A 27968-nucleotide genomic window follows, 5' to 3' on the forward strand; every position below is an offset into this window, starting at 1 on the left:
GGCACCTGAGTTCTCAGTGGGCAGGCCAGCCTGTGTGTGAAGGGCCCGGCAGAGGGCACAACTGGGTCTCTGCCCAGCGGCCCCTCCCTAGAAAGGCCCAGGTATTTTTGCCAGTGAGGGAGTCCAGACTTGCCCAGGGCTTCTCAGCTTAGGGTGGGTCCAGGTACAGGCCTGGGAGGAAAAGAAGTAAATGTGTCCTTGCTTGTGCACTTTGCAGCCCGCGTGCGCTCAACTTTAACAGCCGCCTAGGTGTGGTATCCCCTCTTGCCGGTGAGCAAATAGGCGTGTATGGGGCGTGGGGGTGGGGGGGCGGTCAGGTTACTAGGCTTAGGGGTGGCACAAACCCAGGCCCAACCCCAAAGCCTGTGCTCCTCTCGCCCAGCTAGAGGTTGGGGCCGGAAGGAGGGGGTGGCTGTTAGGGAGTCCGGAGAGTAGGGGCGGTGGGGAGAAACCAGGCGCCGAGAAGTTCAGGTAAAGAAAGTTGGAGGACGGCCACAGAAGGGAAGGAGGGAACTCGCGGCGCTGGAGCGGGGGTGGTGGCTGGCGAGCCCGCGGGGCCGGTGAGGGGAGACGGAGGCGGCCGGGCGCGGGACCTGCACACCTGTGGGTGCGGAGCGCGCCCCCCGCCCCGCCCATCCCAGGAGGGCTCCTGATTCCGGTTCCTGCGCCGCGCGCAGGTGAGGCCCGGCGGGATGGGGCCGGGCCGCCGGCGCTCCGGGCTTCGCTCCTCGCCCTCGGCTCGCCTGGCCGCGACCCGCGTTGCCGTGGCTACCGCCGCCGTGCAGCCTGCGCCCCCACAGGGAGGGGTCGAGTCCCCGCCCTCGGCAAGTGCGGAGCCCGTAGGGCTGGAATGCGGGGTCCCGGGCGGCTCGGGGCCGCGCGCCCGGCTCTCGCGGCTGCTTCCGGCCTGGCCTGGGCGGCGGGCGGGGGGAGGGCGGCCCGGCGGGCGCGGGGGGAAGGAGCGAAGCCCGGCCCGGCCGACGCGGCTTTGTCTCCTTTGTTCCCGGTGGTGGCAGCGGCGCGGCGGGAGGGGCGGGCAGCGGGCGCGCTTTTCCGCCCCTCGGTCTCCGGGTAACAGCTGCGGCGCCGCCGGAGCCACCTCCGGGGGGGCGGGCGGGGGGCAGCGAGAGCGCGGCGCGCAGATCCCGAGCCCGCAGCGGCCGGCGCCCGCCTCGGCGCGCTCCTCCCGCGGGGCCCGGCCGGGTGGTGAGTGCGGGGCCCGGGGACCGGGCGGGGGGCCGGGGGTGGCGGTGCGGCCCCTGGGGGGAGGTGGGCAGCTTCGGTCCTGATGCCGCCGGGCAGGGGCAGCCCGGGCGAGTGGTGGGCAGCTTCGGTCCTGAGAGTTGGGACCACACTTCTCCGCACTGAGGGAAACTCTGGCGGCTCCGCCTGTAACGCGATTGGGAGACAGAGGAGGTGGAGCCGCTCCTCCGCGCCCCCTCCTCGCAGCCGCCTCAGCCGGGACCGGCCGGCCCCTTCCCCGCCCTCCCAGGACCACTGGTGGGGTCCTTGCCCTGCGGCCGAGGGAGGAGGGAGGAAGAGCCGATGGGGAGGTCGAGGCTTCCCCTCTTGTACGTTAACAGCCTTTCCAGGCTACGCTCGGCAGCACTGACAAAGGCGGACTGTGAGCCTTGTGTTAGGCATCCCCAGAAGGGGACCCCCCACCTCCCGACACGACCCAGGCGGTGGGTGATTGATGAGCGCTCCTGAGCCCTCGCGGGTGGTGCAAAAATGGTGGGCCCCTCCACCCCACCTCCACACACAGACAACAGGGCGAACAATGTGCACTACAGCACTGTCAATGAATCTCCTCTCCTGGGTGGACCCTGGGAGCCGAGCAGGAGAAGGGGAAGGAAAGGCCAGTTTCCCGCTGATCCCTGTGACTTGGTAGATGAGGGCTGGGGTATCCAGAGGTGGAAGGGCAGAGTTTGTTAGCCCCTTTGGTTGGTGAGGACAGCCTCCGGACGGCCGGGAGTTACTTTCTCTTTGCAAAAAGAAGTTAAGCAGCTGTGGGCTCTGCTGAAGCAGTCCAGAGAAAAGTGGGCCCAGAAGAGACCTCAAGGCAGGCCCGAGGCCCCAGGACAGGCAGAGTTAGGCTTTGCCTGTGAGTTTGGATGAGGCCTGAGATCTGGTGATCCTGCAAGTTGAGGACACGAGGCCTGGCTCCAAACCAGCCTTTTCAGTCTGCTCTGGCCTGGTTATTAATAAAAGTGGGCCTGACACCTTGCCCCTTTGAGAGGCCAAGTGGCCTGGAGAGGGGTGTGGGCCCCACATCTCCCCTACTGGCTGGATTTCCTTGGCTGTGAAATGGGGGTTCTTTCAACATGTAAGGAGCACTTGCTTTGTGCTGATAGCTGTCTTAGTTGCTGGGACCTCTGAATCAAAAGCCACACTCCTTGCCTGCAAGGAGCTTCAAGTCTAGAATGGGGAGGGTGGAACAGAGAGAAAAGTGGCCTTGGTTGGTGCCACTCATGCCAGGCACACACCATTCCATATTTAATGGCCGGAGCAGTCCTGCCTCCCATTCTACAAACTGGAACTCTAAGGCTCAGCCCAAGGCAGAGCTGTCGTCCACACCAGGGTGGTAGCTGGGTATGTCCATTCCATCTGCCACACGGAGCCTGGGGGAGACAGGGGAGGCTCTCCTGGGAGATGGTTGGCAGTCAGAGTTAGGCAGATGGAGAGGGAGTGGGCATTCCAAGCAGGGAGCAGTGTGAAGCAGCCCACGGTTCAGGCCAGCAGGAGCTAATAGATCTGTGGGGGAGCCCTGGCATGCATTAGATGGAAGAGGGCGGGGACTCGAGGGCTGTGACCTTTATTCTTCAGGCCTGGGGACAGGGGAGAGAGACGCTCTGATTCTGCTTGAAGATCCTGTGAGGTAGGAGGGGCAGCCTGGAGGGGCTGGGGGCTGCTCTGGCCTGTGGCAGAGGTTAGGTGAATTTGAGTGCCCAGTAGGGAGGAGAGGTCACTGCCCCTCTTTTCCCCCTTCTCCGCCTGCGGTACGTGGGGAAGGGTGAGGGTCCTGCTTCAGTGATTGAAGAGGCCCGTCACTTTTCCCTGAGTGGCTCAGCCTCCAGCCTCCTTTGTGGGCCTGGCCAGGAGCTATTCTGATCCCTTCCATTTTCCTGTGGGCCATTTGACCCAGTTGTGATTTTACATTTGGGGAGTGTCTTGGTTGCTGCCCCTTGAGGGCTGGAAAACCTTGGCACGCAGTAGGCTCTGAGCAAATGTTTGTAAGCGAATGGAGTGACTCTTGGTCTAACTATGGACCTTCTGCCCCTAGTGCATCCCTGGGCAGGAGGTGGCCGGAGGGAGTGAGCAGCAGCTGAGTGCAGGAGATAGCCTCTGCCCATCCTCAGGCAGACCCTGTCTTCCCAGAGGAAGAAACTCTTCCCCCATCCCTTGGAAACAAGGTGGGGGGCTCCTGGAAGCCTGGCCTTGCCATAGTCCTGGGTTCACGACTCTCCCTGCTATCCCTTTTCCCCCACCCCCTCGGGTAGCAAACAGAGGCGGCCTTGTTCCTGCTCCCATAGAGCTGCCCTGTTCTCCGCACACTAAAAATGGAAACCCCCAAGCTATTTCGGGAGCAGTGCCCAGCTGGGCTGTGGCCACCGCTCCCCTGCTCCCACCAGGCTGCTGGACCCTCCTCCGAGACTTAGGCCCAGCCTTCTCACTCTGGGACAGTCTCAGCAGCACCTTGGTGGGGTCTTGGCTGGGGCGAGCCGACCCCGGGCTGAGGGACGCTCTCCCTCAGGCAGCCTGGCAGATGGGTGGCGGGAGGGTCCGGGCAACGTGGCCTGGGCAGAGGCAAGTAGGGAAAGTATCTCCTGGCCTGGGAGCAGCACTTCATCAACCTGGTGTTCCTGGCTGGGGACCACCTGGGGCTGGGGAAGATGGCGTTGCCATGGTTTTCTGCTCCCGGCAGGCTTTAGCTGGGGCCTACAGGGAGGGATCTGGGAGGAGAGTAGGCACCCAGGGTCTGAGGAGGCCCTGGGGATGGGGAACACAGCTGGACATGGTGACTTCCTCTGGGACAGCCTCCCCCACAACCCTGGGCCCTGGCTCTGCTCTGACCTGCAGGAGAAGAAATAGCAAGAGATGTGCTGGTTTCCACGGCCCTGTAGGCCTTGGGGCTCGAACCAGGGAAGTGTGCATGAATCTGTGTGCGCGGGTGTCTGAGTGTGGGTGGGTGTGACATGTGCTTGTGTGGAATGCCTGTTTGCAGTGTGTGTTTGTGTAAGGAGGTTGTGCCTTTGTGCAGGTGTCTGAGTGTGTGGGGTGCATGGCCTGTGTTTCTCCATGCGTCTGTGCAATGTGGACACGTTGCGTCTGCATGCATCTGTACGTGTGCAAGTGCCCATGTGCTTGTGTGTGGGTGTGCATTCGCAGGGCTGGTGGCATGTGTGCCTCCTGGTGTGTGCAGGCCTGCGTCTGCTTATGTGCTGGTGTCAGTCTGGGCCAGGACAGCCCCTGGCCCGTGTGGAGGGTGTGGACCTGGGTGCCCTGACAGAGTCTGGGCGGAGGGTGAGACAGAGAGAGTGCCAGGAAGGGAGAAGGAGCTGCAGAGGGACAGGGCCGTGCTGGGGGCGGGGGGGGGAGGGGGGCTGGGCCCTGCCAACCGTGGGGCTCCTTCCTCGCTGCCCTTTCCCAGGCCCTGAGGGTGCCTGGTTCCGCTGCCCTCCCCCTCCCTGTGTGGGCTCTGAGGAGGCGTCCCCTGTGGAATGTGTTTGGTGGCCGAGGGCCAGGCTGGGCCCCGTTCCACTGGCAGGCTGGGCAGCGGGAAGGGGAGCCCGGGCCCCCAGCTTCATGCTCTGCTGTCTCCCTGGCTAGGTGACTTCCACACAGGTCATGCTGTTGTCTCCTGATCCAGCCGGCCCTGCCAGGTGAGCCTGACCTCACACCTAGGCACCTGGGAAAAGCGTGACTCCCACTTCTTCTTAGGGCTCTACAAGGTGGCATCCAGTCTTTCAGGCCCCAGCCCTGGCAGCCTCAACCTCCCTCATCTTGCCATTGGTTCTGCAGATTCCTTCTGGATTCCTGGCCTAAAAGGCCCTCCATCCAATTCTTGCTCTGCTCTAATGTGCAGATGGCCCATGGGAACTTGCCCTCCCTCTTTCCCCCCAGGTAGCTGACATCTGTGCAGAGGGGTCCTCTCCCTCCTGGGGGCTGTGGGCCCCTCCTTCCCCTTACCTGTGTTTCCCACATCCCTGCCCCTCTGGCCCCTTCCCCTGAGACCCTGTGGTGACACAGGGCAGCGCAGAGCGAAGGGGTGGTGGGGTGGGATTGAGGTCTCCTGAGACAAAAGTGCTTGCAGAAAATGGACAGTGTTGAAGTTTTCAGGAAAGATCTCCTGACCCCTTGCTGGTGCGTGATCCTGGGGTCATCCTGGACCATAGTGCCATCTAACCCTAGGCGTCCTCTGCTCACTCCCTGGGTTAGGAGGATCGTCTTGGCAATGTGATGGTCCTGTCCCACCAGTGGCCCCTCAGCTCTCCGTCTCTCTCCTTGCCAGGTGACCATGCCTGCCCTCGGCCCAGCTCTTCTCCAGGCGCTCTGGGCCGGGTGGGTCCTCACCCTCCAGCCCCCTCCACCGGCTGCTTTCACTCCCAATGGCACACATCTGCAGCATCTGGCTCGGGATCCCACCTCAGGCACTCTCTACCTAGGGGCCACCAACTTCCTGTTCCAGCTGAGCCCTGGGCTGCAGCTGGAGGCTACCGTGTCCACTGGCCCTGTGCCAGATAGCAGGGACTGCCTGCCACCCGTGATGTCCGATGAGTGCCCCCAGGCCCAGCCTACCAACAACCTGAACCAGCTGCTCCTGGTGAGCCCAGGGGCCCTGGTGGTGTGCGGGAGCGTGCACCAGGGGGTCTGTGAGCTGCGGCGCCTAGGGCAGCTGGAACAGCTATTGCTGCGGCCCGAGCGCCCTGGGGACACCCAGTATGTGGCTGCCAATGACCCCGCGGTCAGCACAGTGGGACTGGTGGCCCAGGGCTTGGCTGGGGAGCCCCTTCTCTTCGTGGGGCGGGGCTACACCAGCAGGGGGGTGGGGGGTGGCATCCCTCCCATCACAACCCGGACCTTGTGGCCGCTGGACCCCCAAACTGCCTTCTCCTATGAGGAGACGGCCAAGTTGGCCGTGGGCCGCCTCTCCGAGTACAGCCACCACTTCGTGAGCGCCTTTGCGCGCGGGGCCAGTGCCTACTTCCTGTTCCTGCGGCGAGATCTGCAGGCTCAGTCTAGAGCCTTCCGGGCCTATGTGTCCCGAGTGTGCCTCCGGGACCAGCACTACTACTCCTATGTGGAGCTGCCTCTGGCTTGCCAGGGTGGCCGCTACGGGCTGATCCAGGCTGCGGCTGTGGCCACGTCCCTGGAGGTGGCCCAGGGGGAGGTGCTCTTTGCAGCCTTCTCCTCAGCCGCTCCCCCCACCGTGGGCCGGCCCCCGTCAGCAGCTGCCGGAGCGTCTGGAGCCTCTGCCCTCTGTGCCTTCCCTCTGGACGAGGTGGACCGCCTTGCAAACCGCACGCGAGATGCCTGCTACACTAGGGAGGGCCGCGCCGAGGATGGCGTGGAGGTGGCCTACATCGAGTACGATGTCAATTCGGACTGCGCACAGCTGCCCGTGGTGAGTCCTGGAGCCTCCCCGCCTGGCAGTCACAGCTGGGCAGCTGCCCGAGGGGTCTGAAGGGAAGCTGGCGGTGGTGTGGGGGCTGAGCAGGTCAGTGGAGGTAATGTGCTTTCTTTGTGCCTGGGCGATGGAGAGCTGCCTTACTGAAATCGTGCTGCCCAGAGGTCAGAGAGCCAGCCATTCTGAGGCTATTTGTGTGGGTAGACTGAGGATTCTAGGGTTTGGGGCAGGGATCCAGAATGTAGGGGGATGGGCCCTGTTTTAAGTTCCTGAGCAAGGGAGGCAGGTGAGGTTGAGACTTGTTTGGCTCTAGCTTCTGGATGGATTACACAGGGAAGAAGCCACACCCAGGGGGACTGAGTGAGGGAGAGGTGGCGGGGACCCAGGGGAGCAGACTGGCCAGGAGGACGCAAACTTCGGGAGGCTTCGGACAAGTGGTCCAGGGGAAGACTGAGCGCATAAACCGGGGGAAAGCCATGGGTGGGGGAAGGTGGAGCCCCAGACAGGTGGGGATCAAGAGTGGGGTAAAGAGCTGCTGGAGTCTGTCCAAGGCAGCTAAGGCCACGCTAAGGATGCAGCTGTGGGTGATGTCGGGGAGGGCCAGCAGAGAGACTGGGGTGAGGATGAGGCTTATAGGGGCTCTCAAAGAGAAGGGTGAGGGAATAAGGTGGTCCCAGGAGGTCTGGCAGAGAAGAGAGAATCATTTAGGGAGAGCTGGCTGGGCCAGGGGATTGGGATGTCCAGGGAGAGCCTTATTGGCCTTGCTGCCTGTAGGACACCCTGGATGCTTATCCCTGTGGCTCGGATCACACGCCCAGCCCCATGGCCAGCCGTGTCCCCCTGGAAGCCACGCCCATTCTGGAGTGGCCAGGGGTTCAGCTAACAGCTGTGGCAGTCACTGTGGAGGATGGACACACCATTGCTTTCCTGGGTGACAGTCAAGGGCAACTGCACAGGGTGAGTGCACAGGAGGTACTGGGCTCTGCCCCAAGGTCTAGAGGGAATGGGCTGCTGGTGACCAGCCTGGGCAGAGCTACGCCTGTGACCCCTGGGGCCGGGATGAGGGATCTGTGACACGCCCCTGGCCCCAAGGCTGGGAGAGATGACTTAATGCTTCTCTTCCCAGGGCTGGGTGGTATTTACCTGTGACCTCCCCTGCCCCCTCCCCAAGGGCTGGGTGGTGTGACCTGTACTGCCAGCGAGAAAAACTCAGTTTGTAAATTGCTTCGTTTCGGGGAGAGGAGAGGGCCTTGGGTCTATAGCCATGGACTTGGGTCCCAGAACTTGTCTCCGATCTCAGGTCTACTTGGGTCCGGGGAGTGATGGCCACCCATACTCCACACAGAACATCCAGCAGGGGTCTGCCGTGAGCCGAGACCTGACCTTTGATGGGGCCTTCGAGCATCTGTATGTCATGACCCAGAGCACAGTGAGTGCCAGGCGAGAGCTGGGGCCTGGCTGCTGGGAGGGGCCTTGGGCCGGGCCAGGGACCCATGAGTTACTGGTATTTGGATTGCTGTCATAGCTTCTCAAGGTTCCCGTGGCCTCCTGTGCTCAGCACCTGGACTGTGCATCTTGTCTTGCTCACAAGGACCCATACTGTGGGTGGTGTGTGCTCCTTGGCAGGTCAGTGCTCCACTGACTCCTGACCCTTGACCCATTCCCCAACCCGAACCCCAGCCTCCTGCCCTCACTGCACCTGCATAATTGCCCTGTCCAGTATTCCTGGTCCTTGACCCTTGACTTGCAACCCCTGACCCCTGGATGCCCCACTCTCCTTCCTCCATCCTGGGCCTCAGTGCCTTGCCAGGGCAGACGTAGCCTAGTGTCACAGCCCACCTGAGGATCCTGCTCAGGTCCCCAGTATTAGGGGTGTCCCTGCCCCATGAAGGTGGATCCCCGTCATTCTCATGCAGGTGCAGTCGCCATTCCGAGTGCTCACGGGGACAGGGCCCAGAGCGGTGGCTGTGGAGCTTCCAGCCTGAGCTGGGCTGTCTGCAAGTGGCAGCTATAAGTCCTGCCAACATCAGCCGAGAGGAGCGGAGGGAGGTGAATGAGCAGGGCAGGCGCGTCTCTCACGGGGAGGGCTCTGGTGATGGGTCAGGACCTCGCATTTTAGTGTCAGATGCTCCAGATACCACATGGCCTTCTACGAGTCACTTCTCTTGGGGCCTTGCTTTCTCTGTTTCACCCAGGCTAGAGGGCGTTTGTGAAGGCTCGGGGCCACCAGCCCTCGGCAGCCACCAGCCCCTGAGCCTGCTCATCTTGGGCGCCCCAGAAGCAGGCCCTGGTCTGCTGCCCAGCGGCTCCAACGGCCTGTCCTGGCCTCTCTTGGCAGGTTTTCCTGTCGGTGCCTGACCTGCCACCTCTGGGGCCCGGGGAGTCCTATTCTTGCCAGTTTGGGGATCACCAGAGTCCTGCCCTGCTGACCAGTTCTGGTGTGACGTGCCCTTCTCCAGACCCTAGCGAGGCCCCAGCACTGCCGAGAGGAGCCGGTGGGTGAGAGAAGGGGCCAGCTCTGGGGCCTGGGAGCCCCACGCTCCTCGCATCTTGCTCCAGGGGGTGTGGTTGGGGTGAGGTGTGAATCCAGGCCGGGAGCCCTGAAGTAGCACCTTTCTCTGAGTCCCCTGACTAGTCCCCGGTCCCCTCAAGTGCCCATTTTGTGCCCTGTGGACCATATTCCCCAGACCCTGGGCGCTCCTCGCCGCCGAGGGTGCTAACCCCACTCCTCAGCCCGGGCCCTCTCTCCCACTTTGCAGACCACATGTCCGTGAGCGTGGAGCTCAGGTTCGGTGCGGTGGTGATTGCCAAAGCTTGGCTCTCTGTCTATGACTGTGTAGCCGTCACTGAGCTCCGCCCGTCTGCGCAGTGAGTCCCGCCCCCGCCCCCCGGCCCCCAGCCCCCCGGGCTCCCCTGCGCTGATGCCTGCCCCATGGCTGTGCTCCATGCAGGTGCCAGGCCTGTGTGAGCAGCCGCTGGGGGTGTAACTGGTGTGTCTGGCAGCAGCTGTGCACGCACAAGGCCTCGTGTGACGCCGGGCCAATGGTGGTCAGCCAGCAGGTGAGCGGGACCCCCAGCCGGGCCCCCCAGGGTTGTGCGGGTTTCTCTGATGGCCCGGGGTCTGTGTGCCTGCCCGCCCACGTGAAGCTCTGTCGTGAGCACCTGAGCTGCTGTGTGTGGCGGACTCACTGGAGTTCCAGGAGAGGACGTTTGTGGCTGAGCGGCAGGGGAGGTCTGGGCCTCGGGCCCCACCTCGGCACAGATGCCCCTGGAGCCTGCCCTCCCCTCTCTCCTTTGGAGAATTAACGGGCTGTTTTTGTTTCTCTTTCCCTTGGTCTCCTTTCCTCTTAACACACCCTTTGCCTGCCTGCCACCCACTCCCGCACCTGCCTGCTGAGTGACCCCTCCTGTCTTTCTCTGCCTCCCCCTTCAGAGCCCGCTTCTCTCCCCAGCCCCTCCGGCAAGAGATGTACCCACCCCCCTCCCACCGCAAGCCCCCCAGGCCCCGGTCACCCCTGCTCCCGACACCCTTCCCGTGGAGCCTGGGGCCCCCTCCACAGCCACAGCCTCGGATGTCCCACCTGGGGACAGGCCTTCCCTGCTCAGCCCCTGGGGGCCAGGGGCGGGTCCTGGTCCCATACCCGCCTCAGCCTCCACAGAGTCACCTCTCCATGAGGAACCTCCCCCTCCCAACCCCCCCCACAGACCTGGAACCGCTGTCCCCGCCCCCACTGACTCCGGACCCACGGCCACACCCGAGGACCTCTCGGCCTCCCACCCATCGCCCTCAGATGCAGCAGCACTGCCCCCCGCCCCTGCAGACCCCGGCCCCGAGGCCGACCCCTCTGCGGCACTCCTGGACCAGCCCCCCGGCACTGCTCCCGCCACCACTTTCCCAGGGGCCGCTGGCTCCGCGAAGCCCGCTCTGGACTGGCTCATGAGAGAAGGCGGCGAGCTGCCTGAGGCGGACGAGTGGACGGGGGGTGACACGCCCGCCTTCTCCACTTCCACCCTCCTCTCAGGTGATGGAGACTCGGCTGAGCACGAGGGCCCTCCCGCCCCCCTCATCCTCCTGTCCAGCCTCGACTACCAATACGACACCCCCGGGCTCTGGGAGCTGGTGAGGCCCAGCCCAGGAAGGAGGCCTCAGGGGAGGGGACACAGGGCAGACTTGGCCCCTTACCTGCCTTGCGATCCTGCATCGGGAGGGATCGAGGGGCAGGGTGGGTTCTGCAGCTCCGCGCTGGCCTTGGGCCCTGGGTTCTGCACGGGGAACCACTGAGTTGACAGGGTGGGCTCCATAGACTGCCTTGCTCTTGGTGTCTGCAGGAGGAGGTGAGCCGGGGGGCAAGCTCCTGCCCTTGTGTAGATAGTGTTCAGGGCTCCACACTGATGCCGGTCCACGTGGAACGAGAGGTCCGACTGCTGGGCAGGAACCTGCGTCTCTTCCAGGTGAGTGTATGCCGTTGTAGGTGGACTTGTGGCCTCCTGGGCTGTCGACTGGCTATACACAAGCCCTGGAGAGCAGGAAGAGGGCTTGGCCCTCAGTCCCAACCCGGGGGCTCTGCTAGGGGCCCCTGTGGGGCTCACTGGGGCCCACTCCTCCAGCTGCCCCACCAGCTGTGGCCTCTGCCCCCAGGACAGCCCAGGGGACAATGAGTGCGTGATGGAGCTGGAGGGCCGCGAAGTGGCAGTCGAGGCCCGGGTTGAGTGCGAGCCACCTCCGGATGCCCAGTGTCATGTGACCTGCCAACGGCACCAGGTGCGGGTCACGAGGGCCCGGGTGGGTAAGGGTGCGCTGGCCACAGGCAGGCCTCCGACCTCAGCTGGCTGCACTATGTTCATCCTGGGAGTCCGGGTGCCCCGGCTCTGGCCTCTGACCCTCTATGCCTTGGGGTCCCTGCACCCCAACTCTGACCTCTGACCTTGTGCTCCCACAACTGGGTCATTTTGGTCCTTTCTGGACCCCCTCCCCAGGCCTGGCCTCCCCCAGCCGCGGGCTCTGACCCCACTCCCATTTCTGCAGCTCAGCTACGAGGCTCTGCAGCCAGAGCTCCGTGTGGGGCTGTTTCTGCGTCGGGCCGGCCGTCTGCGTGTGGACAGTGGTGACGGGCTGCATGGTGAGCTAGTTGGGGCCTCTGGGGTCGGGGGCCTCCTCCACGCCTGCCTCTCACATTTGTCTCTGCCACCCCCAGTGGTACTGTACGACTGCTCTGTGGGACACGGGGACTGCAGCCGCTGCCAAACCGCCAGGCCCCAGTATGGCTGCGTGTGGTGCAAGGGAGAGCATCCACGTTGCGTGGCCCAGGAGGCTTGTGGCGAGACCGAAGCTGTGGCCACTCAGTGCCCCGCACCCCTCATCCACTCGGTGTGTTGAAACGCTGGCGCGTCCCTTCCTCACCACTGCCTTTTGAGGAGGGCGGGGGTGCTGTGGGTCCAGGGGGCCCAAAGGTGGGAGGCTGGGTCTGCCTCTCCGGGCTGCCAAGGCCTGACTGGTGGGTGGAGGTGAGCAGTCCGTGTCTTGGAACAGGTGCAGCCGCTGACGGGGCCTGTAGACGGAGGCACCCGTGTCACCATCAGGGGCTCCAACCTGGGCCAGCAGGTGCAGGACGTACAGGACACAGTCAGGGTGGCCGGAGTGCCCTGTGCCGTGGATGCTCAGGAGTACGAGGTCTCTAGTAGGTGAGTTGGCCGGACCAACGGGAGTTCGGCACACCGCATGAGCTCCCCGATTGGCTTTCCCGCTCACAGCTGCCCACCCACTGCTCATCTGTCCTTCCCTGTCCCCCTTTCCCTGTTCTGGCCCCAGTGCCACAGAGCTAGGGTTGCCATTTGAGGCCCCGGAGCCCTCACCTCCGCTTCGTGCACAGACACGCATGTTCCCAGCCTGGGCTGCTGGGGAATCACTGCTGGGCCCAGCCCAGTCCCTGCCTGAGCCGACAGGTGGCCCCGTGCAGGTGTTCTCGGCTGGCTTTCCAGGGACCAGGGACGTAGTTGTGGTAACAAGGTTCTCAGATCCCAGATAGCTGTGCTCAGGGGCTGGCCTTCCACCAGCTGCTCTTTCTTCCCCAGGCACTGCCTCGGGAGGGTGCCTCAGGAGGACGGACTCGTGGCCCGCCTGCTGGGTGCCAGATGCCGCAGTCCGCTCCTTGGGACCCTGGCTGCCTCCCAGGGCCTGTAGCTGATAGAGGTTCTGGGTCACGGTAGCCTGGCTGGCAGTTGCAGGGTCCCAAAGGTGCCCATACGGGACATTCCCAAGGAGATATCCACAATCAGCAAATCCCAAACCGGCTGAATATCAGGGTTACCTGGAGGGCCTGTCCAAAGCCACCATGGAATGGGCCCTTTGTGCCCACCCTTAGGGATCTGGATTCAGTAGGCTTGTGCTGGGGTCCCGTAATCTGTAACTTATTTAACTTATTGATTTATTTTGGTCATCTGTATTTTATTTATTTATTTTTAAATATTTTATTTATTATTTTAATTTTTAAATTTTTTTTTGAAGATTTTATTTATTTGTCAGAGAGCATGCTTGAGCACAAGCTAGGGGAGTTGCAGGCAGAGGGAGAAAGCAGGCTCCCTGTTGAGCAGGGAGCCCGACGTGGGGCTTGATCCTAGGACCCTGGGATCATGACCTGAGCCAAAGGTACTTAACGGACTGAGCCACCCAGGCATCCCTATTTATTTATTTTTAGAGAGCAAGTGAGCACGCACATGTATGTGAGTGGCAGTGGGGTGGGGTGGGGGAGAGGGGCAGAGGGAGAGAGAATCTTGAGCAGGCTCTATGCTGAGTGGGGAGCCTGACCCAGGGCTTGATCTCATGACCCCAATATCATGACCTGAGCTGAAATAGAGAGTCAGACAGTCTAACCGACTGAGCCACCCAGGCGCCCCTCGTAATCTGTATTTTAAAACCAGACTTTGGGAGCGCCTGGGTGGCTCGGTCAGTTAAGCGTCTGCCTTCGGCTCAGGTCATGATCCCAGGCTCCTGGGATCGAGCCCTGCATCGGGCTCCCTGCTCAGCGGGGAGTCTGCTTCTCCCTCTCACTTTGCCTCTCCCCTCGGCTTGTGCTCTCTCTCTCGCTCTCTCTCTCTCAAATAAATAAATAGAATCTTAAAAAAAAAAAAAAAGAAAAAACAAACCAGACTTTGTTAGAGCACGTGGTTTTCCCCTCAGTGTGTTATGACCCAAAACTTCAGGTGATTGTCTAGACTGTTAATGATTCTAGAACCATGAGACTTACAAAGTGATTTATAAAGAGTTTAAAATATTCTCTGGTTGAAGTCTCCCCTGGGTACTTTACATACCACTTGTCCTGTTTTCCAAAGCACTGGCAGTGAGTGTGGCCATGTCACGGGATGGCGCCACGGCCAGCCTCACACTGGGGACAGTGATTTGCCCCGAGCTTCTGTTTTCTGGCTGAGAACCAGCATCTTCTTAGGTGGCTCACTTTCCCTTTCCATCTCTCTCCAGACCTGACTAGAGGCTTCCAGGGACTTTTTTTCATGAGGAAATCAAGTTGCCACCACTTGGCAAGTGGTGTGGCATGCGTGGTGGTGGTTAGGCCACACATTAGCTCAGCACCTCTTGCCTGCAGCCAGCCTCAGGGGGCTCCTTGTAAACTTGTGCCACACAGAGAGGTGAATTCCTCTTCGTCAGGGGGCCTTAGAGTTGGACCTGAAATGACCAAAACCGTGAATATGAATTCTCAGGTGCCAAAGCCCCCTGGCACGCCAAAGGCATTCCCTCCAAAATAAGAGGATCTCTGTCAACCTCGGGAGCGGGAAGAACACCATTGGGGCAGGGAGGGGGCAGCCGGGCCCATTTGAGGGGACCGTTGGTGCGGCCCGGCACCCCAGCCTGCCCTGTGCCCACAGCTTCGTGTGTATCACTGAGGCCAGCGGGGGGGAGGTGGCTGGCACGGTGACGGTGGAGGTGCCAGGAAGAGGACACGGTGTCTCAGAGCATGACTTCGCCTACCAGGTAAGGTGGCTCCCCCCAGCCCATCTGGCTTGCCCTCCTGGGGCTTCCCACCCTAGGACCTTCTTGTCTGCCGCAGGCTCCCCTTTCTTCTCTGTTTGTGGCCTCATGCCTGCCTATCTCTCCCTATCCCCCTTCCCACAGGACCCGAAGGTGCACTCCATCTTCCCCACCCGGGGCCCCAGAGCCGGGGGCACCCGCCTTACCCTGCACGGCTCCAAGCTCCTGACTGGGCGTCTGGAGGACATCCGAGTAGTAGTTGGAGACCAGCCTTGTCACCTGTGAGGGCTGCTTCCTCATTCTGCAAAAATCCATCAGCTCCAAGGAGAAGACAGAGGGGTGGGATGCTGGGGAGAGCCGAAGTCAGGGGAGAGGGCCAGGTCTGCTCCATCAGAAAGTGGCCAGACTCTCCCTAAGCTGGGGCTGTCATGGGAAGGTGGCCTCCAGGGTCACCTGTGGAGCTTTCAGTCGGCTCTGAGGGGAGTGAGCGGAGCCCTGAGTGGGTCCTGTGTGCTGGGATCATCCCGGTCGCCTTCCTGACCCGCCTTCCGTTGGTCCCTCCCTTCCCTAGGCTGCTGGAGCAGCAAGCCGAGCAGCTGCAGTGTGAGACCAGCCCCAACCCCACGCCTGCCACGCTCCCTGTGGCTGTGTGGTTCGGGGCCACTGAGCGGAGGCCTCAACACAGCCGGTTCGAGTACACCTCAGACCCCAGTGTCACCTCTGCTGGCCCCACCAAGAGCTTCCTCAGGTGCTGGGCCAAGGGCACAGCTGCGTGGCATGTGCCAGGGGGTCGGGCCCGGGGGAGGAGGGGTGGTCTTTGCAGCTCTAGGATGTGGGGACGTTGCAGGGCATTCGGTGGAGGCTGTGACTCCCGTGCGGCTGGTGGGGCCAGGGGCCACGTGGCTTGGGCCTGGGTTAGGCTGGTTCTCCTAAGCCACTGGCGGTTCACGGTCTGTGTTGCAGTGGAGGACGTAAGATATGGGTCCGTGGCCAGAATTTGGATGTGGTACAGACACCAAGAATCCGAGTGACTGTGGCCCCAAGAGCCCCGCAGCCTGGCCAGGGGTTTAGGCGCAGGCGCCGCGTGATCCCGGAAACAGCTTGCTCCCCCGGTGCTTCCTGCGGCGGTCATCATGTAGGACCCCTGGGCCTCCCCTGCTTGCACAGGCTAGCTGCCTCCCCCGTCACCCCATGCTCTACCCTGTGCACAGCCGCGGGTGGCGGGTACCAAAGAGGCTATCTCCCTGTCCTTGCCGGACCCCCTTCCTGCATGGCCCTCAACCGGTCGTCCCCCGTCTTTCCTCCCTCTGCCCCAGTTTGAGGAGCCATGCCACGTGAACTCCTCTCAGCTCATCACGTGCCACACGCCTGCCCTCCCAGGCCTGCCCGAGGACCCCCGGGTCCGGGTGGAATTTATCCTCGACAACCTGGTCTTCAACTTTGCAACGCTGAACCCCACACCCTTCTCCTATGAGGCCAACCCCACTCTGCAGCCCCTCAACCCCGAGGACCCCAGCACGCCGTTCCGGCACAAGCCCGGGAGTGTGCTGTCTGTTGAGGTACTGTGCCCACTCACGCGTGGGGCCGCACGGCCCTCCGCTTTGCTAGACGTTGCTGCTGGGGGAAGGGGGGGCATAGCAGCTGAGCCAGGGCCAGTGCACGGATCTGGTTCCTCACCCTTCATGTGGTGAGGGCTGAGGGGCCGGCGGGGGCTGCCTAGCCTGCCGAGTCTGGCCGGGGCTTAGGTCCTTCGCCCAGGGCCCAACACACTCCGTGGCAGGAGTCTGAATGACAGTATGTAAATGGTCTGGCACCCACAGTAGCTGGAGGGCATGGTACACAGTAGGCGCCTGGGCAGATGCCCATTTGGCAGCCTGGCTCAATGTGGACAAACCCTTGGCATGAGTTCTGTCACGTGCAGTAGGTGGGCATCCCGAAAGGCTGTAGATGGACAGCCCATCATCGCGCACCTGGTGGGCCAGCAGACACCGTAGGGGCTCTGGCTTTGTGAGTAAGTGGGGAGGACTGGGGGGCAGCTGTATATTGTCCAGAGTTTCAGCTCTGGAGAAGTGAAAATGTGGGGAAGAAGGAGGGGAAGGGCAGAGGAGGGTCGGGGGGGCAGCTTGGAAGATATCCATGGACTGTCGCCTCCCCTGCAGGGGAAGAGTTGAGGCATCATCAGCCCTGCTCCTGGGGGTGGGTGTCAGGACCATCCTTCCCACATTTGGGGGGATAGGATCTGAGTGACCACCAGCTCCTCCCCTTAGGGAAGAGTTCTGAGTGATCCATCAGTGACCTCGTGTTCCAGGGGGAGAATCTGGACCTTGCAATGTCCAAGGAGGAGGTGGTGGCCATGATAGGGGATGGCCCCTGCGTGGTGAAGACGCTGACCCGCCACCACCTGTACTGTGAGCCCCCCCTGGAGCAGCCCCTGCCCCAGCACCACGCCCTCCGAGAGGCACCGGACGCTTTGCCCGAGTTCACGGTCAGTAGGTGGGCGTGGGCCGGGCCGGGCCGCGGGCACGCGCTGAAACCTTGCTCACAGGCGGCTTCCCACGTAGGTGCAGATGGGGAACCTGCGCTTTTCCCTGGGCCACGTGCAGTACGATGGCGAGAGTCCCGTGGCTTTTCCCATGGCAGCCCAGGTGGGCTTGGGGGTGGGCACCTCTCTTCTGGCTCTGGGTGTCATCATCATTGTCCTCATATACAGGTGGGTGTAGCTGGATGTGGCTGGGCTGGGGCCGCAAGGGGGTTGTGGCTGGATGGGAAGGGCAGACGAGGCCAGGGGTCAACAAACATTTCTGGAAGGTGCCGGAGAGTACTGATTTTAGGCTTTTGTGGGCCAAGTGGCCTCAGTTGCCATGGTTCCACTCTGCTGTGACCGTGCAGAAGCAGCCACAGACTTAGAGGCAAACACACGGGTGTGGCCATGTGCCAATAAATCTTTATTGGCAGAAACAGCTCGTGGGCCAGATTTGGCCTGGTTGTAGTTTGTTGATCCCAGGGCTAAACTGTTGGGCTAAACTGGAGATGGAGTGTGACTTGCTTAGGACAGGACAGGTTAATTATTTTGGGCGAGGCCTTGGCTTGGCCGGGCATGGCCGTGTTAGACGCTGCCAGCCTGGGCCAGGGTGAGGCAGGGGTAGACAGGCCTGGGCCCGGGGCACCAGAAAGGGCTCTGGCCTTGACTGGCCTCCCGCTTCCTGACCTTGGCGCTGAGTAGGAGGAAGAGCAAGCAGGCCCTGAGGGACTACAAGAAGGTCCAGATCCAGCTGGAGAACCTGGAGAGCAGCGTGCGGGACCGCTGCAAGAAGGAGTTCACAGGTGGGGCTGCAGAGCAGAGGCCTGGAAGATGCTCCAGGGCTCTGCCCAAGCCTGCTCCCATGGCGTGGGATCCATGCCCCAGCCTGGCCTCCTCTGCTCCACAGACCTCATGACCGAGATGACTGATCTCACCAGTGACCTTCTGGGCAGTGGCATCCCCTTCCTCGACTATAAGGTGTATGCCGAGAGGGTCTTCTTCCCTGGGCACCAGGAGTCGCCCTTGCACCGGGACCTGGGTGTCCCTGAGAGCAGGCGCCCCACCGTGGAACAAGGGCTGGGGCAGCTCTCCAACCTGCTCAACAGCAAGCTCTTCCTCACCAAGGTGCCAGGCACCCCGCCCCAGGCCTTGGGGCGGTGGAGGGGGGGGGCAGTGGGGGGTGGGGAGGGCCTGCCTCAGCTCCTGGCCCCACCCACCCCTCCTGCCCCAGCCCTGCCCCTTCTGTCTCCCTCCGTTTCTGAATCGGCCCCTCCCTTGCTCCCCATCCGGTCTCCCTGGTACCAGTTCATCCACACCCTGGAGAGCCAGCGCACCTTCTCGGCTCGGGACCGCGCCTATGTGGCCTCTCTGCTCACCGTGGCACTGCATGGGAAGCTCGAGTACTTCACCGACATCCTTCGCACCCTGCTCAGTGACCTGGTGGCCCAGTATGTGGCCAAGAACCCCAAGCTGATGCTGCGCAGGTCTGTGCAGCTGTCGGAAGCCATGGGGGCTGGGTGGCTGTAAGAGCTGGAGCCAGGAGCTGAGGCAGGCCCTCTGGGGCTTGGGGTTCTGCATCACAGACAGCCCTCCCCCCACCCCTCCCCTTTCCTGTCTTCCTAGGACAGAGACCGTGGTGGAGAAGCTGCTCACCAACTGGATGTCCATCTGCCTGTACACTTTCGTGAGGGTGAGGGAGGCAGAGGTGGAGGGGGCTCGGGCCGCCCCCCAGGGCAGGGCAGGACTCTAAACCACACAGCTTCCAGCCCCCAGGCAGCTCATATACTCCTGCCCAGCGTGTCTCCGTCACTATAGGCCCTCTGCAGCCTGTCCCCTTCCCCAGCGTGTCCCATATAACTCCGTTTCATGCCTGTTATCTGCCCCGGGGGTCCTCACTGCCTGTCCCTTCCCTAGGACTCAGTCGGGGAGCCTCTGTACATGCTCTTCCGGGGAATTAAGCATCAAGTGGACAAGGGACCAGTGGACAGCGTGACTGGCAAAGCCAAATACACCCTGAATGACAACCGCCTTCTCAGAGAGGATGTGGAGTACCGTCCCCTGGTGAGGGAGGGAGGAAGGGAGGGGGATAGGGAGACAGGAAGTGAGGGAGGGGAACAGGGAGGGAGGAAGGGACAGATAGTGTGAGCATGTTCGTGCACAGCGGTGTCAGCCCCTGGTGAGGACGAGCATGTGTGGTCGTTATGAATGTCTGTGTCTGGTTTACAGCTAGCCTGACTTCTGGCTGTGGAGAGAGGCCTTTAGACTAGTGCAGCAGAAGAGAGGCTTGAGGGCCAGTCCTTGAGGCAGAGGGCCTGGAGGATAGGGCCTCAGGCTTGGAGTGGGGTCAGTGTGGACACAGCCAAGGTTTGGGGAGCAGTCCAAGTCCTTGGACTGGGCCAGGGCCTGAGTGTTTGCCTGCCCAGTGTCATGCCAGTGATGTGATGTGCCCACCAAGCCGGGAGCCAGTTCTGCCAGACCTGGCCATCTCTCCCTTTGGGTTGTTTTCCCCTTAGTGGAGTCCTTTCCCCGGCGACCCACGCGGGGCGCCTTTGGGTAAAATCTCATGCAGGCTCCACCAGACCTGCTCATCTCCCAGGCTGGTAGGGACTCGTCACTTCTCATGCAGGCTTCTCTCAGGCCTCAGCCTGACCAGTTGAGCCAGGAACCCAGAGACCTGAGTTAAGAAGGCCTTGTGTTCACTTGTTTTTTCTGCCATTCACCTGTTTCCCTAGTGCACTGTGCTAGGTGCTGGGGTCACAGTGGAGGGAGCCGCTGTCCCAAGGGGGGGCGGGCCGGTGAAGAGACAAGAATCAGGGACTCTTTGGTGCCTGAAGGTTGGAGGCAGTGGCTTCCTCATGGGTTGTCCCTGTCCCTGCATCTTGGTCATTCCATGTGGGGCACAAGCCCTGACTGCTCCCATGTCTACCTTGGTAGACCCTGAATGCACTGTTGGCTGTGGGGCCTGGTGCGGGAGAGGCCCAGGGTGTGCCTGTGAAGGTCCTGGACTGTGACACCATTTCCCAGGCCAAAGAGAAGATGTTGGACCAGCTTTATAAAGGAGTACCTCTTGCCCAGCGGCCAGACCCCCGCACCCTGGATGTCGGTGAGGGTGGAGGGGAAGGGTAGCCTGGGGGCCTGAGCCAGAGTGAAGGCTGAGCTGGCCCTGGCCCAGCCCTGTAGGGGCCGCATATCACTCAGTGGGCACGGGGCAGCGGTGGGCTGTGGAATCCCTCTACACGGACAACCTCTCACACGTGGTGAGGGGCCCCATCCTAGTCTTTGCAGAGGTTGGGTGGGGCTGCCCCCTGATGGTGGGCCCATGTCCCTGTGGAGGAGGAGGAGGGCTCCACCTGCAGCAAGAGTGTCCCAGGAGCCCTCAAGTCCCACCTTGCTCTTGCAGAGTGGCGGTCTGGGGTAGCAGGGCATCTCATTCTCTCTGACGAGGATGTGACGTCGGAGGTCCAGGGTCTGTGGAGGCGTTTGAACACCCTGCAGCATTACAAGGTGGGAGGGGTAAGAGCAGGAGGAGGGGTATGGTGGGGTGGGGCTGGTGGAGGGGTCACCAGCTGTGATCATCAGGTCCCAGACGGAGCAACTGTGGCCCTGGTTCCCTGCCTCACCAAGCACGTTCTCCGGGAAAACCAGGATTATGTCCCTGGAGAGAGTGAGTACTCTCCCCCACCCCCATCCAGCCTCCACCCAGTCACTGTCCTCTGCCCTCGCTTTGCCCAGTCCCCAGTAATGGGCAAAGTCCTCTGGACCTTAGGGTGGGCTTGTGTCTACTTCCCTTCCACCTAGAGAAGCCCTCAACCCATGCTTCCACTCCTGGAAGTTGGCAGGACCCTGGGGGCCCAGGGAAGGTGGTACCTGATGAGGGGTGACAAGCTGTGGGGTCTTGGCACAGGGACCCCAATGCTGGAGGATGTGGATGAGGGGGGCATCCGGCCCTGGCACCTAGTGAAGCCAAGTGAGGAGCCGGAACCCCCCAGGCCTCGGAGGGGCAGCCTTCGGGGCGGGGAGCGCGAGCGAGCCAAGGCCATCCCTGAGATCTACCTGACTCGCCTGCTGTCCATGAAGGTGGGGCAGGAAGGATGGGGTTGGAGGCTGGGGTCAGGGACAGGACAGGCAGTGGGTCTGGGCTGTGGGGGAGGACGGCTACTTATGGGATTTGGAGGTGGTGTGGGGCTCACACGGGCATAGTGCCGTGAGGCTTCCGAGGCCGGGCTGGGGCTGAGGTCCCCTTGCTGACTATACTTCCTCTTGGGCTTCCCCTCCCCCACAGGGCACCCTGCAGAAGTTTGTGGATGACCTATTCCAGGTGATTCTTAGCACCAGCCGCCCCGTGCCGCTTGCTATCAAGTACTTCTTTGACCTGCTGGATGAGCAGGCCCAGCAGCACGGCATCTCTGACCAGGACACTGTCCACATCTGGAAGACCAACAGGTGGGGGTGGGGCTGGAGCCCGGTGGGCCAGGCGTGCGTGGGGTCTTCTCTCCTGCCTCCCCAGCACACTCATCGGCCACGCCTGCCCCACCCACAGCCTGCCCCTGAGGTTCTGGATCAATATAATAAAAAACCCGCAGTTTGTGTTCGACGTGCAGACGTCTGATAACATGGATGCGGTGCTCTTGGTCATCGCGCAGACTTTCATGGATGCCTGCACCCTGGCCGACCACAAGCTGGGCCGGGTGAGTGGGTCCGGGTGGACACGGAGGGCACACCTCGGGGGTGGGGGGGGGTCCGGGGCCAGGGGTGGGCAGTGCTGTGTGCGCACAGATTCTGGGCTTGGCCGAGAAGGTCAAGGAGGAGGGCTAGGGGAGGCCTGTGACTCCAGCCCCAGGCCGGGCTTTGTCCCTGGGAGGTGGCAGTGCCTCAGTCTTCAGAGACGACCCCTCGGGAACCAAAACCAGCAGGCATCCTGGAGTTGTTCTGGGACTGTAGAAGCCACCTGTGCATCTGGAAACCACCTGGTGGGCCACCCCCCGACCCCCATCACCCCAGGCTCCCCTCCTCCCAGTCTGGGCTCACCAGAAGCCCAGGGATCAGAGTGACCCCTGCTTGTACACGGGCGGAGGCGCTGTCTGCCTGCCAGTGCGGTGTAGACAGGAGAGTCCAGGGCAGCGAGCGCCAGGCGTGGAGTGAGGTGCTGGTGGGGGGAGCTGAGAAGCGGACGGGAGGGGCCGGGGCCGGCTGGCAGCACGTGGCCGTGGCAGGCTGTTGTCACAGTAGTAAGAGCCAGGGAAGTCCCATGACAGATAAGGGGTCACTGCTGCAACTGTTCAGCCACCTAGCAGGCGGGGCCCGTGGCTCCTCAGGCCCATGAAGGGAGCCTGGTACCTCTTGGGAGATGGATCTCTAGACCTCTGTGGGGAAACAGAATGTTAAATTCTACTCTGTAGTGCTGTCTTTTGGGGCCCATTTTTGTTCTCTGTGTTCCCATCACTCTGTCTACAAGGAACTGAGAAACCACAGGCCCCCACCTGGACCCGGGGGCCACGGTGGGCGGATGCTGTGTGGTGGCTGGGTTTTTGCCCAACCTTCACACTGTCTCCCCTTCCCAGCAAAAGTGCAAATGCTTGCTGGGCAGCTCAGGAATAGTGCAAACCAGGAATGCCAAGGATCCCCCCACGGAGAGTTGATGAGAAGGCATGCATGCTGACTCAGGCCCAGGGACGGCATCGCTGCCCACGTGGGGTGGTGCCATCTTGCCTCACCCTCCCAGCAGCTCTAGGATGAGGCAGCAGGTGCCGAGAACGGAAGTGCGCTGCCCAGAGCCCACGGCTGCGGGGGCAGGGCTGGCATTGGAACCCACTTCGGTGGTGGAGGACGCGTCTGGGTGTGTTAAAATTGTGGGTTCTGACCTGAGAGACCTGCTTCAGGCGCCAGCTCAGCCACTCCGGGTGAGGTGGTGTGGGGCAGTTTACTAAATTTCTGGGTCAGTTTCCTGATTTTTAAAACGATTACGTGGGGAATGAGCAGCACGTGGAGAAGCGGCATTAGGGCCCCACACGCCGCTGCACCTGCCCATCCTGCGTGTGGTCTCCCTGCTGGATGCAGGTCAAGGCAGTTGGAGCTGAGAAGTGACCTTAGAATAATTTAGGGAGAAGCTTGAGGTGACAGAAGCGGAGGCTGGACATCGGTGGACGGGACGGGCAGAGGAGGTCCTTGCAGAAGGAAATGGGCCAGGGGCACCAACAATCCCAGTTTCCTGGGACTGAGGGGTTCCTGGGATATTTAAAACTGAAATGGTGCTGGGAAAACCGGGGCAGTTGGTCACCCTAAGGGAGCTCTCCTCTTTCTTTCCTGCTGGTGCCCAGGACTCCCCCATCAACAAACTTCTATATGCTCGAGATATTCCCCGTTACAAACGGATGGTGGAAAGGTATGAGGGTGAGGCAGTGGGTCTGGAAGGGGGATGGGTGGACAGATGGATGGATGTTTATGGCTGTAGCCCAGGGGTGGGCCCTGGTAGGGTGAGGCGTGGCTCGTTTACGCAGCAGCTGCCGTACGCATGGTCTCTGACAGGTACTACGCAGACATCAGGCAGACCGTCCCTGCCAGTGATCAAGAGATGAACTCCATCCTGGCTGAGCTGTCTCGGGTATGGCCTTCCCTCTGCTTCTTGGGTGGGGCACAGGTCTCCGGCCATGAGGATCCTGCTCTTTTGCAAGGAAGCCCTGGGGACCTCAGCAATCCTTTGAGCTGGTTGGGGCAGGACACAGACCATCATCATAAATTCAGAATGTTCCAGTGGCCACTGTAAAAGACCAGGGCTCCCAATGTCTCAGTACAGAGCAGTAGGGCCTTGTCCTGGCAGCTCCCACCTAACCTGACCCAGCCAGGTGCTTGGGTGCCTGCGGCCCGGGGCCGGGGTCTGGGGATGGTGCATCCAAGGCAGTGAGCTGGCTGGCATTCAGCCCCAGGACTGCCCAGGTCGGCCTGCCCTTGGCTCTGTACCTCTCTGCTTCCCTCAGGGGTGTAGATGCGCCCCCACCTGCTCCTAAAACAGCCCCCAAATGTAAACTGCAGGCAACTTAACAAGCAGTGTTTCTGAAACAATGATGCGGACCACAGACCACACCCAGTAACAACAGCAGCTGTGATTTGGTGGTGTTGCTTGGGGGGGTGCTTTGGCCACGCTCCTGACCCCCATAGGAGCTCCACAAGTCAGGTGATCTCAGCCCCTGACGTTGTCCTGATGAGGAGGTGCAGACTCCCAGATGGCCCCGTGGAGGGGCCTGGTGTGACCTCACGGGAGACGTGAGGGAGATCAGAGCAGACCAATGCTGGGTCACAGCCCGTAAGCGGCACCTGTCCCGCGGGGCCCTGCCACCGTCCGGGACCCTGGGCTCCCAGCTGGTGCCTCGAGGGGAGAGAGGCAGGGCCCTGTTCACACTGCAGACCCGGAAGCCCTGGTGTGTTGATGGGGCTTCCTGCTGCGGGGCCTGGCCCTTCCGCCACCTCCTGCCCCGTTTGCCAGGGATCCTGTGACTGGTAACACCCCTCATCTCTCATCTCTTGTCTCCTCTCCTCCCTAGAACTACTCTGGGGACCTCGGGGCACGAGTGGCCCTGCATGAACTCTACAAGTACATCAACAAGTACTATGACCAGGTGGGCAGAACCGCTCAGAACCCCGGGCCCGGAGCAGGGTGCGCCCTGGTACTGGCTGTGCTCTAACCTGGCCTCGCCCTCTCCATCTGTGCTCCTCGGGAGCAGCAGGGATCCCAGGCATTGGGGCAGGGCTGCTGGGGGATCTGCCAGGGCCTGGAGGTGGTGTGGGGGACATGCTGGGAGGACACAGAGCTGCCACCTGTACCCCCACCTTGCCCCAGCTCGCATCCCTCCCGGAGTCCACAGTGACTGTGTGCTGTGCACGGCCACATCTTCGGGAGGCCTGAGCTGCCAGAGAGGGGGTCCCGCCGGGGGTGGGTACGGGCACAACAGAGACAGCGAGGGGGCTGTGTGGGCGATTCCTGGACTGGGCCTCGAGATCAGAGCACCTAGGAGTCAGCCTGCTAAGTGCCTACCAGAATCGTGCGCCCAGCTGTCTGTGGCTCCCGAGACATGGCTGTTGCTGTTCAGGGATGCGGAGCCTGCCTCGTGGCCCAGGCCCGGAGTGAGGACAGTCATTTCACAAACGAGCGGCGCACGGATGTGAATTCCTGGCACCTTGCCCCAGCAGTGCGAGCCCCTGCGTGAGGGAGGCGGGGGGTGTGTGAGGCGTCACGTGCCCTCGTGCAGACATGGTGGAGACCCCTCCCGGGTCCTGCCGTGCCCCCTGTGGCAGCCCACAGACGGGTGTTGGGTGGGTGAGCTCCATGAGGGCAGGATCACTTGGGTCCCATCCTTGCGGGGTCTCTCCTCCTTGCCCAGCACCTGGCAGTAGGAAATTAGGAAATGCTTCTTACCCAGTGGGCAAGGGGAGCCATGATGGCTGGAACACGGCTTCTAGGGGGTTCGTGGTGAAAAGGCCAGCATGGCGGGTGCAGGTGGCCTCCGCTCAAAATGATCTTGCCAGTGGAGGTGGATGCTTGTTACTGTGAGTGCTAAGTATGGAGTAAAGTACCTCATTCTCACCTCTCGAATCCTTAAAACCCTATGCTGACCTCACCAGCCAGGCCCTGAGGAAGTGGGGGGGCTCGCTGGGCTTCTGGGGTACCGCCCCAGCTGTGCCGCAGTACCTGAGGAGGCCGGTCCACGTGTGCGGGTGAAGGCGGCGGGTGAAGGCGGCGGGCGCCCCTGACCGGCGGTCTCCGTTGCAGATCATCACTGCCCTGGAGGAGGACGGCACGGCTCAGAAGATGCAGCTGGGCTACCGGCTCCAGCAGGTCGCAGCTGCTGTGGAGAACAAGGTCACAGACCTGTAGGGACCTGGCCAGCCCTGGCCTGCCATTGCCTCAGCCCTGTCCGGGCGGCCCTGGAACCGTGGGGGAGAAGCGACCTTCTTAGATGCCTGTAGTGCCCGACAAGCAGAGTTAGTGGAAGGTGGCTCCCAGTCCCCTGGGGCCTCTGGCCTGGGCCCTGCTGGACCTACCTCGCAGGCCTGGGGCCTTGAGGCTGATCGGGCGGTGCCCAGCCTGCTCCCTGAGCCCAGTGACCCCGTGGGCTATTTTGTGTGTGACGTCAGTCTGTGGGGAGTCAGGGACTAAGGGCTTCCAGAGAGTGGCTGGAAGGGCCTCTGGCCCCTGGAGAGACTGTACTGTTCCTGAACACTGGCCTTTATCCCACTGGGATGCAGAGGGGGAGGAGGAGAGCCCCACATCCTGTCCTGTCCTCCTCGGTCGTCCCTGACCTCAGTTTAGCTGCCTCTGGCCTTAGCTGCTGCCCCGATCCTGGGTCCGAGAGAGGAATGCCTTTGCTAGGCCGCTGCAGACTGACCCCTCAGCGGGTCTCACCGTGCCTCAGAGGCAGCCCGTGGTGAGGGGCACCTGCTGCAGGCGCCGGGGGGAGAGTGGGGGCCCCACTGACCCAGCTCTTCATTAAAGGATAACACACCGCATGGCGTCTGATGTATGGGCTTGGCCCGGCCCCTCCCTTGGTAGGAGGGTGGCAGCCGTGCCTGGCAGGCACTGGGGGCAGTGGGATCTGTACCCTGGGTCGTGTCTGTGTGTGTGTGCTGGGGAGGGGGGGTTCTCATGACTCTCACAAGAGGCTGCAGCGAGAACCCCATCCAGGATGGGCTGGGGAGCCTGCAACCCGAGGCGGAGGGGTTGGAGTCCCTTCAGGGGCCCTGCCTTGTCTGCAGCGCAAGTGTTCTCAGACCGCCGTCCATGTCCTGTCGTCTGGGAGGAACTGGGAGAGGAGGACGCTAGTGCAGGTGACTCCAGGCACAGTGGGTCTTGGGGCCCTTTTCCATGCTCCTATTTCCGGGCTCCCCACGCCTGGGACATTTGAAGGGGCTCCTGGATACTCCAGGCGTCCGGGGCCGGGGGCCCGACCCAACTGTCTGCCTGTGTGAAGGCCACCTTGGGTGGTGGTTCCTGATTCGTAGCTGGAGGTGAGCGCCGAGACTGTCTCCGTCGGGTCTTGTGTTGCTGGCTGGGCCTAAAGGGCTGGGGGTCGATGCCCCTTTGACTGAGACCACCCTTGGCCTCAGTAGGAGGCCAGCCTGCCGGATAGAAACGCCCTTGAATCTGGACAAGGCTCTCCCCTGTGGCTCTCTGCTTAACTCCCCAAGCCCAGAGACCCCCAGCCTCCCTTCCGTTCTAACCAGAGGCCCCACCCCCCACTCAGGGGTCTTCATGGTTTGAAGAGACCGAGGCTGATAGATTCCAAGAGGAGCCCCTTCCTTCCTTCCCAATGGCCCTAAGACAGCAGGAGCCACGCTGGTCTGTCCGTGCCCACTGTGGTCACGGCTGCTATTCTCCCCCCCGAAGCCCCCCCCCCCCCCCCCGCCATTGCTGACCCTTGTCGGGACCAGAGTCAGAGAGGTCAGCAGGCAGCCACCATCATTTGGGAGGCTGGGAGCTTTAATGCTTCAAAAGGAAGAAACCAGGTCCCTGCGTGCCCAGGAGGGCTGAGTGTTGGACGTGCTATGAGTTGTTCACTTTCACGTCTCAGCCTTCTGATAAAGGTGGAGAATGAAAATCTACCGTGATAACGTAGGAATTTCTAAGTCCTCCCTCAAACGCCACAGCCGACAACAGAGTCCAGCTCCAAGAGCTCTTTGTGATTGCTGACTTGGGTCTGGCCACAGTTTCATCTAGACTGACCAGTCTCTTCCTAATTTTTCCAATCGAGGTGGCAAAAGTGGGCTCTCGTGGCTTGGTATTTCCCACAATCGTGTTAGAGTACAAAGGACCTTGTTTCTTGCTGGGGGCGCCTTCAGGGGTTTAG

At 62.0% G+C, this 27968-nt stretch overlaps 1 protein-coding gene across 3 annotated transcripts; it reads left to right on the forward strand.

Annotated features, from left to right (window-relative positions):
- The first annotated feature begins 1121 nt into the window (after positions 1-1121).
- PLXNB1 (plexin B1) lies at positions 1122-27519 on the forward strand. Of its 3 annotated transcripts, none has more exons than XM_034996584.1 (38): positions 1122-1206; positions 4831-4883; positions 5513-6625; positions 7403-7585; positions 7929-8057; positions 8154-8254; positions 8545-8677; positions 8967-9123; positions 9388-9496; positions 9580-9688; positions 10062-10748; positions 10958-11080; positions 11268-11390; positions 11655-11748; positions 11824-11996; positions 12159-12310; positions 14507-14612; positions 14754-14890; positions 15181-15357; positions 15573-15744; positions 15926-16168; positions 16918-17094; positions 17171-17319; positions 17833-17933; positions 18038-18255; positions 18436-18614; positions 18754-18820; positions 19045-19191; positions 20065-20233; positions 20531-20634; positions 20710-20794; positions 21035-21207; positions 21413-21573; positions 21671-21818; positions 23448-23512; positions 23656-23731; positions 24669-24743; positions 25895-27519. In XM_034996584.1, exons 3-38 carry the CDS (start codon positions 5519-5521, stop codon positions 25997-25999), a joined length of 6414 nt encoding a protein of 2137 aa, XP_034852475.1. In that variant the 5' UTR covers positions 1122-1206; positions 4831-4883; positions 5513-5518; the 3' UTR covers positions 26000-27519. The 3 variants fall into 3 exon arrangements, with proteins under 3 accessions (XP_034852475.1, XP_034852476.1, XP_034852474.1); XM_034996585.1 differs by lacking the exon at positions 1122-1206 and adding an exon at positions 1620-2878; XM_034996583.1 differs by lacking the exon at positions 1122-1206 and adding an exon at positions 2942-3413.
- Positions 27520-27968: the final 449 nt, after the last annotated feature.

Source organism: Mirounga leonina, unplaced genomic scaffold (assembly GCF_011800145.1).
Source record: "Mirounga leonina isolate KUSES-001 unplaced genomic scaffold, KU_Mleo_1.0 Mir_94, whole genome shotgun sequence".
Classification (NCBI taxonomy): Eukaryota; Metazoa; Chordata; class Mammalia; order Carnivora; family Phocidae; genus Mirounga; species Mirounga leonina.